At 35.8% G+C, this 15,081-nt stretch overlaps 1 protein-coding gene across 1 annotated transcript; it reads right to left on the bottom strand.

Moving 5' to 3' along the window:
- Positions 1–5,347: 5,347 nt before the first annotated feature.
- On the bottom strand, positions 5,348–14,402 carry LOC113040352 (serine/threonine-protein kinase Nek2-like). Its single transcript, XM_026198711.1, has 5 exons — positions 14,353–14,402; positions 14,206–14,273; positions 12,044–12,130; positions 11,799–11,853; positions 5,348–5,571 (listed from the first exon to the last, which is right to left on the bottom strand). The coding sequence occupies exons 2-5, from the start codon at positions 14,214–14,216 to the stop codon at positions 5,359–5,361; spliced, it is 366 nt and encodes a 121-aa protein (XP_026054496.1). The 5' UTR covers positions 14,217–14,273; positions 14,353–14,402; the 3' UTR covers positions 5,348–5,358.
- Between the last annotated feature and the right edge of the window lie 679 nt (positions 14,403–15,081).

The raw sequence follows: 15,081 nt of genomic DNA, 5'->3' as shown, positions 1-15,081 counted from the left end.
AAAAACTGATCAAGAAGGCCAGTGTATCATACTGCTTCAGTTATAACAAATACTAACATTAACTGTGAATTTATTCTTGCAGCCGACAAGAAAGCATTTGTTTATTAGTAGTGCAGACTGTCTTTCAGTGTGAGACTTTGTGTGAGGAGGAAAAATCGTTATATCAGTTATAAGTGAATGCAAGCAGGCAAGGCTTAATAACTGAAATATCGAACCAGATACAATATCATTTATAGTGCAAATACTGCATGATGTCCACTGTTCCACTGCCAGATTCATTCATTTCCTAATTTTCTTTAGTGTCGTTTTCAATGAAAGTGTAAAAAGTAAAAACAATGTTACATTTTTGATGTTATGTGCCACTTAAAGTGCCAACTGGTGGCAAGTCATTAACATTATTGTCCTGTAAGAAAACAGATTATTAAGGAGTATTGATGTTTCACAAACACAAAAATACTAGACACGGAATTCAAACTGTCATCTTTTGTACTAGTAATAGTACTAGTAACTAGTACTTGTCCAGTAATACAAACTAAGCATAGCACATCTAAAACACTTACCGTTGTTTTCTAATAAGTTCTCTGAGAAAGAGAGAGAGAGAGAGAGAGAGAGAGAGAGAGAGAGAGAATTGCACTTTTTATTAATTTGGGAATTATTTGTACTTTGACACTGATATATATCAATACCTCTGTTATTTTAATTTTTAATATATTTATTTAAAAAAAATTTTGCTCACAAAAATTCATATCATGTAATACTTACAGTCAGTGCTGCTGGTTTATATCCCTTTTGGTGTCTGATGGTGATTTATATAGTTTTTTTATTCTCCAGAGTCTGTGGTTGTGTTGTTCATGATGGTCAGAGATCCAGTCTGATGATCCAGTTTCAGTCTGTCTCTGAATCTCTCACTACCTTCATTACATTGAACATCAGGTCTTCCGGAGATCTCCAGTGATTTCAGCGATGAGAGTCATTAATATGCCACTTCAACTCATAATTTTTTTTTTTCAGATTCTAAAGTGACAGATTCTCCCTCATTCACTGACTTTATTTATTTCATATCTACACAACATGAAATATTTGTGAACTTGACTGCAATTGTGCAATCCCTTTTCTGACTTTTGGTCTAAAAAGAAACATTTTGGACGGTATGGATCGAAGAACACACTTTACATATTAAATCCTAATTCAAACAGATAAAATCAATATTCAGTCAGTGTCAGTGATGGGGGTAGATTCAGTCACTTACAATAAGACGACACTATAAAGTTTTCACAGTGGAGATGATTTAAATACTATGAAATTCTTTCTATACATAAAGCAGAGAGAATTGTCACTGGTGAAACAACTGCTAGAATAGTATAAATGAATAGTTATTCATTTAAAAAGTGTAATTTTTCGCCACACAATGGTGTAGTTAAATCTAACAGCATGTATTAATTAAATAGAAAGAGTGTCATATGGTGTTCAAACATCACCTCTCGAACAATAATAAAACCTTCCAATAATAGTGCTTGTTAACTCCTCAAAAGAGCAAACATTAACTCTCTGTGATCTTCTTGTCTCTATATGGCTCGGGTTTCTCCTTCAAAGCAAGTCTGTGGGATTTTTTTCACCTGCTTATCATCCAGCAAGTGAAAGCGGTTGTCTGAGATGTACAAAATGAATGGTAATATAATAAGATGTCAGAATATGTAAATAATGACAGTTATCATTTATAGGTGAATTATCATAAACTCATTTTTGAATTGATTAACTTTATTGAATGGAATGAAATCATCACTGAAATGACTTGCGCTTCCTAAAGCTGCTTTACAGCACATCGATTTCTGTTTGTATCATTGGTCATTAATTTCCTGTTTATCATTCTAAAGCTGTTTTGAAACAATCTGTATCTGTATAAATAAATGTGTCTGGACTTGTCCATTTAACTGGCTGTTTTTTTCATTGTACTATATTTTAAAATGTAATTGATTTCTGTGATGCAAAGCTGAATTTTCAGCAGCTGATGTAAAAAACAGTTGTGCTTCTTCAAAATGGTATGGATACATACCACTTAAAAGGTAGGCAAGATTTAATAATAATAGTAATAATAATAATAATAATAATAATGATAATAATAATAATAATACATTTATTCAGCACAGATGCATTAAATAGATTAAAAGTGAAACTGAAGACATTTATATTCATCAAAAAGCATCACTGTTTCCACAAACAAATATTAAGAAGCTAAAACTGTTTTCAACATTGATAATATTCTGAAAATATGTTTATTTATTGCGCACCAATAATAACTGAGCATCAAATCAGCTTGTTAGAATTATTTTTCTGAAGGATCATTTGTCACTGAAGACTGGAATAATGCTGACAATTCAGCTTTTTGTCACAGCTATAAATTACAACTTACATAGAAATTATTTTACGTTTATATATATATATATATATATATATATATATATATATATATATATATATATATATATATATATATATATATATATATATATGTTTAATACTTTAAAGCTGCGTTGGCACAATTTACATTGTAAAAAGTGCGATATAAATAACGTTGACTTCTTTTGACTGATTTGATTCTAAGCTTTGAAATAATATCCATTTTATTTTTTGTTGGTCAAGAATATGATTTGAAAAATATGATTAATAATGAGCATCCCTTCCATGGTACACTCCATTTTAGAGGGACTAGCACTCATTAAGAGTTGATCAAAATAAAATCATTAAGAGAGCTTTAAAATGATACATATCTTGAGTTATTCCCTTCAGTGGATGTAGTAATTTTATTATGAGTTTTTTTTTTTTTTTTTTTTTTTTTTTTTTTTTTTTTTTTTTTTGTCCAGGAGGTGTCAAGGGGATTAATCCTAAAATTACTTATTTTTCAGATAGCGGCTCCTAGAAGTCAAGATTTTTATTCTGAAAGAATTGTATTATTTTTTGACCAATAAAACACAAACCTTTAAAAATCAAACTATCAGTCTGCATTTTGCTTAACAAATGCATCAAGTTCCTAATTTTGGCAATGATAGAGTAGCCACTAATAACTTTAACGTACACAGACCAAAATTATTGTGGCCAGCCCAAGGCACAATTGTGCATTAATCATGCTGTCTAATCAGCATCTTGATATTCCAAACCTGTGAGGTGGATGAATTATCTTGGCAAAGGAGAAGTGCTCACTGACACAGATTTATACAGATTTATGAACAATATTTGCGAGAAATAGGCCTGTCAGAAAATATCAGTTAAGTCTGGTAACTGATCAACTAGTCAGCGATGGTGACCCATACTCAGAATTTGTGCTCTGCATTTTACCCATCCAAAGTGCACACACCCGGAGCAGTGGGCAGCTAGATCCAGCACCCAGGGAGGAACTGCAGGTTCAGTGCCTTGCTCAAGGACACCTCGGTCGTGGTATTGCCAACCCAAGACTTGAACCCACAACCTAAGGGTTAGGAGTCAAACCTTCTAACCACTAGGCCACGGCCAAAATTGTCTAAGAACCAAAACCCATTAACAGCACATATTGTCCAATACTGTATTAACACTCTTCTGTCAGCCAAGAAGTGGTCTGAGTAAAGCCAGTTAAAAGCAGAAGCAGGAGACAACGTGATGATGATAAAAAAGGAGCAGAGTTTATTGAATAATTTTAGTTGTGTACATTTCAAAGCTCAGACTTCATCTGATGAACACAAATCAACAAATGTTATTATACCACAAGCCATAGCAATGGAAAATGACTGCTTCACAACAATATCCTGTGACATTAAAAAACCTTGAAATGTAGACACTGTCTGATCTCTCTTATGAAGTCAAATGGCCTTTAAAAATCACACAGTCATAAGACTAAACAACAATGGAAAAAATATATAAAAATAAACATCACATACATTTGTAAATGATATAATGAATGAAATGATTATATAAAAAGTTTCAAAAGCATTATTATAGGTCATGATTAAATGGAGTAATACAATGTTTAAATGATAATACATGAAGAATAAATGAAAATAAAAAAGTAAAACAACACAAATGTATGGTTGCTGTCTTGGAGCAACACGCAGTTTGTTAAGAAGAATCCTTCAATCCTTCAAAAAAAATTAGTTTCTGTGTTTATGAGAAAGTATTCTTTTGAATTTTTCAGATTCTGGTGTAAGTCAGATCAAATATTCACCCAGAAAACACTAAAAACATAATTCTAATATATTAATATTTTAATAGTTATTAATCGAGAACAAAACCCTGAAGATATTATCAACTGCACTATGTAATTAGTAAAAAAAATAAAAAATAAAAGGCAGTAGATATGTACAATATAGATCATACACACATACATAATATCCAGGCCTCATACACACCAATTGTTTGTCTCAGTACGTCTTACACATTGAAATGATTTTCTGCGAAGCCCTTTTTCTTTATCACCTGTCACCTGAACTCAATGAGAAATCTGCAGGATGTTGTGTAAGTCTGACTGATGCTATATTTATATCTGGTCTCTGTCACTTCTGTACATATTTCTCTCTCTCTCTCTCTTTTCTTCCAAAATCACACGTGTTTTTTTTAATTTCCTCTAAAACATTGAGAAGGTTTTTGTGTTCTTTCCTTATCTCAGCAATAGCCTTGAGTACACTGGATGAGACCTTTTCTGGATCATCTGTTTTCCACTGCTTTCTCATCTGGTGAATCTCTTTGGCATCTTTCGCTATGAAGATAGCATCAACAATAACTAAGAGTCCACCCAACGCACCTGATACTGCTGCTGCTGCTCGTCCGACTTTGGCAGACTGAACAGCAATTCTGATAAAATTTCCCAACACACCAAGACTCATTAGTCCTGTGACAGACACTGTTGTACCTTTTCCTATCTCCCATGACAATCTCACATTATCAGAAGTTGAGGTACTGGCAAAATCACGGAACTTAAACATTTTTTCTGTTAACCTTCTCAAGTCAAGTGAACAGCGAATCAGTTCTTTTCCATTTTCAATGGAAGCCTTCAATTGTTCAAGTTTCTCATGTAGTTTTTTTTGTTCTACTGTATCTGCAATGTTGGCGCCAGCACCGGTTACACCACCTGCAGCACTGACTCCAGCACCTACAGCTGAAACAATCAGAGATGCTCCCAAAGTGAAAGGTGCTAATATTGCTCCAACTAATGCAGTTATTCCTCCAGCTGCTCCAATCACAGCCCCTGACAGACTTGCTGCTGTGGCATTATAATGTGCTTTCTCTAGTAAATCTGCTGTTTCACCCCACTCACTAACTAAGATCTCAAATTCTTTATAATGCGTGTTGTAGGCCTCATCAAAGGCACGGATGGACTCAGTAAATCTTTGTTCAAGTGCTTCTGGAACGCTCTTGTTTCTCTTTACTGCATCTTCCAGGAATGGTTTTTTCTAGAATCTCATCCGCTGATGGTCTGTCTTTAGGGTCACAGCTGAGCATTTGTCTGATTAATTCCTGAAGTTCCCATGAGTATCTCTCTGAGATGTGAGGCAGGGTTCCATCCATGCAGTTAGCATGTGCACATAAACGCTTTATCCTATTTGACTTTGGAGGAAAATAAAGAAATAAATAAAAATCTGGTAAGCCTCAAGATCTTACTCACTGAGAAAGCAAGGTTTAGTGTGTTGATATTAGCTAATACATTAGGTAATAAACAATTTATTTACAGATGTTTTTTTTAAATCTAGTCAAGGGCATGGGTTTGCTTTTGACACTGATGAATACATAAACCCAAGCCCCACATTATTCATAAACAGAGTTTTTAATTTTACATTTAACAGACAAAAATTACACAATTTTTATTGTTTATTATTTGAACCAGTAACATTACAGCAGCATTAGAGTGCTGGTTGTCTTAACCACGTATCACTTTATTTTTACATTAATCTAATTGGATCCAGGATGATTCTAAATGAATACTCTGTTGTTGCTATACGAACAGCACTTTCACATACACCTGATTGACAGATAAACTGCACACACTTTTTTTCTTTCTTTCTTTTTTTTTTTTTGTGGATATTTCAGCTAACAGTTTGTTTTGTAAATTCAGCTGAACAACATTCCACTCACATGGTTTTCCATAAAATCACATATTTGTCCCAAATTATTCTAGACTAAAGAGTTGTGTATCTTTCAGCACAACCTTTGTATTTATAGAGAGAGATAATAATAGGTAAAGACTGCACTGTCTCTTTCCTTTTGCTCTGTCTGGTCATACTCATCGATGCATCTTTGCTCATTTTACATGATCTGTTGTGGACTACTGTCTTGAACTGGGTGCTATACCTGTGAGTTGTTCTAAATGCGGCTGCATTTCTCCTCCGGTGTGCGACTATGTCTTATTCCGCCAATGTATTAAATATGGGTTTGTAACGTGTTTACTTTAACTTATTATGTAATATATCAATGTTATGACATTCCAGATGAGTCAGAAATTACAAAAACATACATATATTTAATTGTTTGATCAAATATTTTGGTAGGGACAGTTTGGTAGCTGGATATTGGTAGGGACATATCCCTGGCATCCCCCCAATTCTACGCCCTTAAATTGCAATGTTGGCTGAAGTTGTTCCTCGTCAGTGGTGGCTCATCGAGGGAGGCACAGCTTCCACAATATTTTGAGGTAAAAATGGGAGGAGGACGATTTAATGTTAATAAAATTAACAATTAATTTCAGTTCATGTCTCAGAATGTGTATTTTTGTTTGTAATTTCACAGAAGTAATACCAAAACATGTTACTGTAGTTGGAAAAGGCTGCTTTTCTATCGCAAATGTGCGGAATCTGCTGATGTAATTACAACCGCTAGGTGATAGAGAAGGGGAGGGGGATGCAGAGTGAGAGCTGAGCTCTCGTACCTCAGCTGGTAGAAAAAGAAATCAGCTTCACTCTCACATCAGCATCACTCTTACAGTGTTCACTATCAGTGCTGAGGAGTATTGAGAAAAGAAACCTCGTAGTATGGAGGGATTATTGGGTCAGATTATAAACTAAAAGTCTAAAACTAAAATTCTTAAAGGGATAGTTCACCCAAAAATGAAAATAATGTCATTAATAACTCACCCTTATGTCGTTCCAAACCAGTAAGACCTCCATTTATTTTCAGAACACAGTTTAAGATATTTTAGATTTAGTCCGAGAGCTCTCAGTCCCTCCATTGAAGCTGTGTGTACAGTATAATGTCCATTTCCAGAAAGGTAAGAAAAACATCATCAAAGTAGTCCATGTGACATCAGAGGGTCAGTTAGAATATTTTGAAGCATCGAAAATAAATTTTGGTCCAAAAATAGCAAAAACTACGACTTTATTCAGCATCGTCTTCTCTTCCGGGTCTGTGTGAGAGAGAGTTCAAATCAAAGCAGTTTGTCATATCCGGTTCGCGAACAAATCATTCGCTGTCACCAGATCTTTTTGAAACAGTTCACCAAATCAAACTGAATAATTTTAAACGGTTTGCATCTCCAATACGCATTAATCCACAAATGACTTAAGCTGTTAACTTGTTTAATGTGGCTGACACTCCCTCGAGTTCAAACAAACCAATATCCCGGAGTAATTCATTACTCAAACAGTACACTGACTGAACTGCTGTGAAGAGAGAACTGAAGATGAACACCGAGCCGAGCCAGATAACGAACGAAAGATTTACTTGTTCTCGAGTCAAGAACCAGTTGCATCAGTTGTTCTTTCTGACAGTTTGATTCAATAAACCGGTTGAAGAAAACAGTTCACCGGTTCTTTTGCACTCAACATAATGGCGTCATTGGCGATGACTGCAAGCCTTCGGTTTACTTGGGCTCATTATGGGCCGGCAGTGGCTCAGTGGTTCATGTAAGTTGTCTACAAACCGGAAGGTTGGTGGTTCAATCCCTGACCAAGTGTCGAGGTGTCCTTGAGCAAGACACCTAACCCCAACTGCTCCCAACGAGCTGGATGGTGCCCTGAATGGCTGACACCGCAGTCGGTGTGTGAATGAGTGCGTGAATGGGTGAATGTGAGGCAAATTGTAAAGCGCTTTGGATGGCCATGTGGTCTGTTGAAATTATTATTATTATTATTATTAAATCATTTTGCCATTTAGGATTGAGGATTGGGGATTTGGGGATTAAGGATTGGGCATTTGAAGATTGAGGATTGAGGAGTGTATTCAAATTAGGAGGCGTGGCCCAAATACTGGAGGCTGGGTTTGAAATGGCTGGTGCGCAGAGGCACCTTATGGACAGCAGAGGGAGCTCCCAGTGCTAAGGAGCACACTGTAATGAAACCAAACTGAGCGAGTGAGCGGCTTGAGCGAGGACTGTGTGATAACTTCAACTTAAAGGGGGGGGTGAAATGTTCGTTTTCACTCAATATCCTGTTAATCTTGAGTACATATAGAGTAGTACTGCATCCTTCATAACTCCAAAAAGTCTTTAGTTTTATTATATTCATAAGAGAAAGATAGTCTGTACCGATTTTTCCCGGAAAAACACGAGCGCCTAGAGGCGTGACGTGTGGGCGGAGCTAAAGAATCACGAGCGCGAGTAGGATTTTGTGTTGAGCGAGTCTGGAAGCTGTGACACAGATCCAGAGGCTGAAATTTAAAAAGAGCAGCATCAGCAAAGGCTTCTCTATGTGGTATGTACTGAAACTGTATATATTTGCTTAGCGGTTTTGGAAAATGACTAAGTTCCACTTTGTCGTCTTTTTTTTTTTTTTTTTTAAGCTGTACATGTGGAAAGTGCAGTTTGATAACAACATCGCATGTTGTTTACTTGATGTGCTTACGCGCCGATAGCTAAGTTAACAACACAGAGATATTTGAAGCAGTTTTACTCACCGCCTGCGGTTCCAACACACGATCGTGACCCTTTTTCGTTGGGACTGCATTATCCTTAAGAAATAAACGATGTGCAAATCCAGCGTCAACCTGGGCCTTGTTTGTAAAACAAGCATCTTCGAAATGCAGGGAACAAACACAAACACTTGCACAACTCCGTTGATGCTCTGTAAAAATAAACTCCATCCACTGGTCCCTTAATTCTGTTTCTCTTTTGGTAATCTGTGCAGGGTTGTCTTGCCCTGGCAACCAAAAACACACTCCTTATGTGACATTTCACGACGCTCTCGCTCTGATCAGTGAATGTCTGTGCACAGCCTCTCTCTGCTCTGCTATACGGGAGCGCGCGCTCTTCCGGCTGACGCGCCCTTAGCACCCATATAAGGAAATTCCGCTCCATCTAACGTCACACAGACCCATACTCGAAAAAAACTTTCCGAAACTTGTGACAAACCGGAAGGAGTATTTTTGGAACAGAAATACTCCTTCAAACGTACAACTTAATTTTTGAAACTTTGTCCATGTTTAGCATGGGAATCCAACTCTTTAACAGTGTAAAAAAACTCAGTATGCATGAAATAGCATTTCACCCCCCCTTTAATGACAGCTTTGTAACATTTGTGGCCACAAGTCACCAGTGAAAGCAGTGCTATCGGTCTGATGACGAGAAAGCAGCAGGTAAGCTGCTAGCATAAGCTGATATTTCTAACATGCTTTATTAGGGTATTATACTGGGACATGCTGTTTTGTTTTTAAAACTGCGGTTAACCCCTCTGACATTAGTTGATACACTCCTTTTACATTGCCACTTGATGGTCTTGTGAGGCATGACCAAGACAAGACAAGGCATTTTCACACAATTCTTTGTAAACCCTAGAAATGGTTGTGCATGAAAATCCCAGTAACTGAGCAGATTGTGAAATACTCAGACAGGCCAGTCTGGTACCAACAACCATGTCACCCTCAAAATTGCTTAAATCACCTTTCTTTCCTATTCTAGCATTCAGTTTGGAGTTCAGGAGATTGACTTGACCAGGACCACACACCTAAATGCATTGGAGCAACTGCCATGTGATTGGTTGATTAGATAATTGCATTAATGAGAAATTGAACAGGTGTTCCTAATAATTCTTTAGGTGAGTATATTATATATATATATATATATATATATATATATATATATATATATATATATATATATATATATATATATATATATACTCCTTATGCTTTTGAATCACTCTTGCAGTACTTTGATGTCATAAACCGATCGGTCTTGCAGAGTGCAGCACCAGTTCAATTCGAACAAGCCTAATTTCTTTTCTCTCACAATCTTTATAATATATATATATATATATATATATATATATATATATATATATATATATATATATATATATATATATAGGCTATATAGCAAAATAAAACAAAAAACAAACAAGACCGTCTAGTGGCAATGTGAAAGGAGTGTATCTACTAATGTCAGAGGGGTTAACCGCAGTTTAAAAAACAATACAGCATGTCCCAATACAATAATACCCTACTAAAGATTAGCTAATGTTAGCATCTTACCTGCTGCACTGTCTGCTTTCTCGTCGTCAGACCGATAGCACTGCTTTCACTGGTGACTTTGTGTTTGAGGCCACAAATGTTACAAAGCTGTCATTAAGTTGAAGTTATCACACAGTCCTCGCTCAAGCCGCTCACTCGCTCAGTTTGGTTTCATTACAGTGTGCTCCTTAGCACTGGGAGCTCCCTCTGCTGTCCATAAGGTGCCTCTGCGCACCAGCCATTTAAAACCCAGCCTCCAGTATTTGGGCCACGCCTCCTAAATGCCCAATCCTAAATTCCCAAATCCCCAATCCTAAATCCCCAAATCCCCAATCCTCAATCCTAAATGGCTAAATGAATAAATGCCCAATCCTTAATACCAAATGCCCAATCCTAAATCCTAAATGGCTAAATGACCAAATGCCCAACCCTAAATAAAAAAATGCCTAATCCTAAATACAAAATGCCCAATCCTAAATACCAAATAAATTGTCGACTTGGACTTTAAGTTTCAAATTTAGATTTTTAGTTTTGGTTTAAGACTTTTAGTTTTAGATTTTTAGTTTATAATCTGACCCAATAATCCCTCCATATCGTAGGGGAGGCTAGCCTTCCTTCTGGTATATTAACCATTCATCATAAAGACATAAATTACATGTTATTAGTTTGAACATCTCACACTTTTGTAACTAATGTACTTATGGTGAGTAGCGATATTGGATATTTGATTGCCAGCAGATTTACCAAGCTGCCATTAAAACAGTATATATAGAAATCACGTCTAAGCTGAATATAGGCTACAGTAGTCAGCTTAATTAAATAGAACAACAGGCTACTCTCTTTTAACACAGGCTTTTAAGAAGGGATATATGTTTGCTTTAAGTGATAGGACAGGTAGCTAAGTGAAATTATATTATCTTGCTGTATGTCATTTTTTTTTTCTAACTAAAAGCAAACAAAAAGTCATTTTATAGTGGTTAAGTAAATAATAATAATAATAATAATAATAATAATAATAATAATAATAATAATAATAATAATAATAATGATCAGCAGGGATCCCCAGACCATTACAATTAGTCTGCCTCATCTATATTAAAACACAAGAGCCGCCACTGGTCCTAAATCAGCTTCAGAGCTTGTCAGTCAAATGGGCCATCTGACTGACTGTTCTGCTGGTGAACGAGTGCACGAAAAAAAGAAGGAAAAAAAACTTCTTACACTGGAATTTCTTACAAAAGAAAGACCACTACTTAGAATAATATTATCAGAATCAGACAACTGAAGTATTCATGTCATCCTTCAACTGCTTTCGGTTGCAAAAACCAACTTATCTGTAATGTAATTTGATTTTTATATATAACATTTATTTTACGATAAGGAAAAGCAAAAACACCCACCCATACATCCAGCATGCAGAGATCGTGGAGTACCCATCCCAATGAACAAATGTCACTACAAAGAAATGGATAAAAAAATAAAATAAAATAATAATAAATAAAAAATAAAAACAGCTGTACTGTAGTTAATTGATGAAGTGAAGAACACTGTATTAGACAAATAATCTGGTAAGTTTACTTTGGTTATAATAACTTTGATAATTGACCCATCATGCAAATGAGAATGTAAAGTGCACTCAATGTACCTTCTGGAATTATATTGTTTGCTCTGAAAAGCTTCTGGACTGATATAGTTCATTGCACCCACAGCTGTTTCTGCATATGCATCAGCTCTGAAAAAGAAAAATCAATTTACCCTATTAAAAATTATAAAAAAAAGGGATGCACCAACATATTTTTTCCTAACAAAAATGTCACTTTCAGTCTTCAACCTAAAAAAAAAAAAAAAAAAAAAAAAAAAAACCGTAATTTATAATTATAAACCATTACTTTTAAATATAGTAAATTAGATTTACAGAAAAAGCAGGGTTCATGTGACATTATCATGGTTTAATATATGTAATTATGACTGTTGATATATCGGTGGACTCTCACTAGATAGCAGTCTAGGGGCACATAGACCGGACCTAAAGGGCACTTTATGGCCCTTTTCCACCTCAGGGTATGACTCGATTTGGCTTAGCACAGCCCAGTACGTCATGACACAGCTCGTTTTGCGTTTCCACTGCAAAATTATATCTCTGTGATTTCTGGAAAATGTATCCATAATGATACAAAAAAATATTTTGCTGAGAGTCTAATTGTTCTGACAGCTGACTCCTGAATTTTTATTTTATTTTTTTTTATTTTATTTTTTTTTACCTTTACACACATTTTTCTAAAAGTGTGAACCATCTTTTAGGTCAAAAACTTGCATTTGGACTGTTACGAAGCAAATGCAAAAAGTATCAACAGAATTGATCTTTGCAATGCAAAGAAAACAGAAGCTGTATCTGAAGTGCCGTTTAGATTTTTTTACACACTGTTTAATACAGCTCTGTGGGACATTGAATACTTACAAATACTTTACAAATGAATAAATAATGTTTGTAAAAATAAAATATTGAAATATTGATGTTTGAAATTATAAAAAAGGTACCTTAAATGTGAAATTAAAACTGCCAGTAGGTGGCAGCGATTCACTGTTCATATATGAGTCATCGCGATTAATCTGAATCAGTAAATGGTTGATTAATTCAGGAACAAAACACTATCATGTTGTTTAGAGACGCAAAACAGTGGCTGTGTTTGGAATGATTTTGTTTTTAAGAAACACAGCAAAAACAGGGAGTATGTTGTCTAAAACGTACATCTCTTTATAGAAACTTTTTATTTATTAAACTGTTCTACAAAATCAATATCACATTTGTTATGATGCAGAATGTAACTCTTTGTAGGATAGTGACTATAAAATTATATAAATCTACAAATGTTCGGCCCCATATCTTGGAAAATGCGATAATTCATAATTTCCAGTTAAAGAACGCACTATAATGCGTATGTGAACTAGTCTAGACCATCACGTGATGTCGGCGCGCACCCTGTGTTTTGTTTGGACTGGGAAGTGCGAGGGGGACGAGCAGCTACTCTTGTGGCGGCAATCTGGAATCTTTTTAGTGGCTGCAGAAGGTCTGCATTTGTATTTTTATTGTTCACTTCTTAAACTATTGTGATTTCACATTCTACATGTAAATGAATAGTACCCACTGCAAATCATCCTAGGGGTGGCCACAGGGCTGGCCAGAGTTTATACAGTGGTGGCTGTGGCTTAAAGTGTGCAGAGCTGGCCGTCGCCATCTTGGCAGCAAGTCACTTCACGACTTTCTTGGATTTAAAATGGGCAAAAAGGCGGGAGCTGGTTGCTGAAGCCACGCCCACCTAGCTTGATGGCAGTTCAGCAGCGGCAATCCACCTGTCACTCAAGTGGCCACTCCCTTAATTATGCAGAACCTTAAGGCTTAATATAATTTATACAAATGAGTTATAAAAAATTCAACCCCCTCACAGTTGTCATGAAGGTCAAAATTAGCGTATGGGCATTTTAACATGGGGAGTCTATGGGATTGACTCCCTTTTGCAGCCAGCCTCAAGCGACCAGTCGATGATTTACAGTTTAAGTCACTTCCTTGTTGGCTTCACGAGAGAGAGCGGGAGGTTGCTGCTTGGCCGTACCGAGACACCCCCCCAGACCAGCCCCCCCCCCCCCCACCTCACCCTGTGCACGCCACTGCTGACCTGTGTTTATTCAGAGAAATAGAGAAACTGTGTAATGTTTTAGAAATAAGAGAGGCTTCTGTGCTTCTCACTTTTCCTCGATTGTTGGCTTTTGGCAAGAATATTTCATTTGGATACATCATACTGTTTTTACCTTTCCAACATCTTTGAGCATCCAAAATCTCCTAGATTGATGTAGCCATTTTCAGTCAGAAAAACATTCTACAATAAATGCAGAGAACTGGTAAGTCATAAAGTACATGTGGTGGTAAATTATCTATTAAGATTTGTCAATATCTACCTCTGGTCTTATGTCTCTGTGAAGCACATTGTTTTTATGAATATACTGCAGTGCCAGACAAATCTGAACAAACCAGTCTAGAATCTGCAAACAGAAGATACACAAGAAGAAAGCAGTGAGTTCATTTATGACATATGGCTTTGAAACAATGTCAAGTTGATTAATTATTTACTAAATTAACACCAAACCATAGACAAGTTGTGAAGAGATAAATAAAATAATTTCCATCCCTGTATGTACCTTGAGTCTCAAGCAGGAACCAATAGTGAATATTTTTCCACACTCTGTGAAATAATCTTACCTTTTTTTAATTTTTCTAGGTCTGCGAGGTGAATCATATTTTAACCGTGATCATTATTTCTGGTTCTCTTTATTATTAAGTATAATAGTAATAGAGTGACATGTGCTCGCTTTTTTAATCCAAAGGTTTTATTTTAATTAGGATTTTTTTTTTTTTTTTTTTTTACATCTCGAATCTGTAATGTTTTGTTGCAGTTTCCAGATCTCAAGAGTTTAATCCCTAAACAGAGCTTTTCTCTGGAATCAATGCATGAAATGTATACACTGTAAAACCCGACAAGTTAACTTAACTCAAACCGTTTGAGTAAATAGATTGCCTTGATTGAAACCCTGTAAGTTTTAAAACTTTGCATTCAAGTAATTAAGTGATTAACTAAGTGCTGATTGAGAATTAGTGATGAACAGCTGCTGTTAACAAACAGAATCACT

This window comes from Carassius auratus, chromosome 22, assembly GCF_003368295.1.
Source record: "Carassius auratus strain Wakin chromosome 22, ASM336829v1, whole genome shotgun sequence".
NCBI lineage: Eukaryota > Metazoa > Chordata > Actinopteri > Cypriniformes > Cyprinidae > Carassius > Carassius auratus.
Note: the sequence above shows the minus strand (reverse complement) of the source record. Positions and strands in the feature narration are given on the sequence as shown.

Excerpts from the sequence above, each read along its gene's own strand:
- LOC113040352 (XM_026198711.1), bottom strand. Across the intron at positions 11,854-12,043 it reads AAACAATATAATTCCAGAAG|TGACATTTGTTCATTGGGAT; the intron begins GTACATTGAGTG and ends ATTTCTTTGTAG. Across the intron at positions 5,572-11,798 it reads TCTGCATGCTGGATGTATGG|TCAAATAGGATAAAGCGTTT; the intron begins GTGGGTGTTTTT and ends TTTCCTCCAAAG.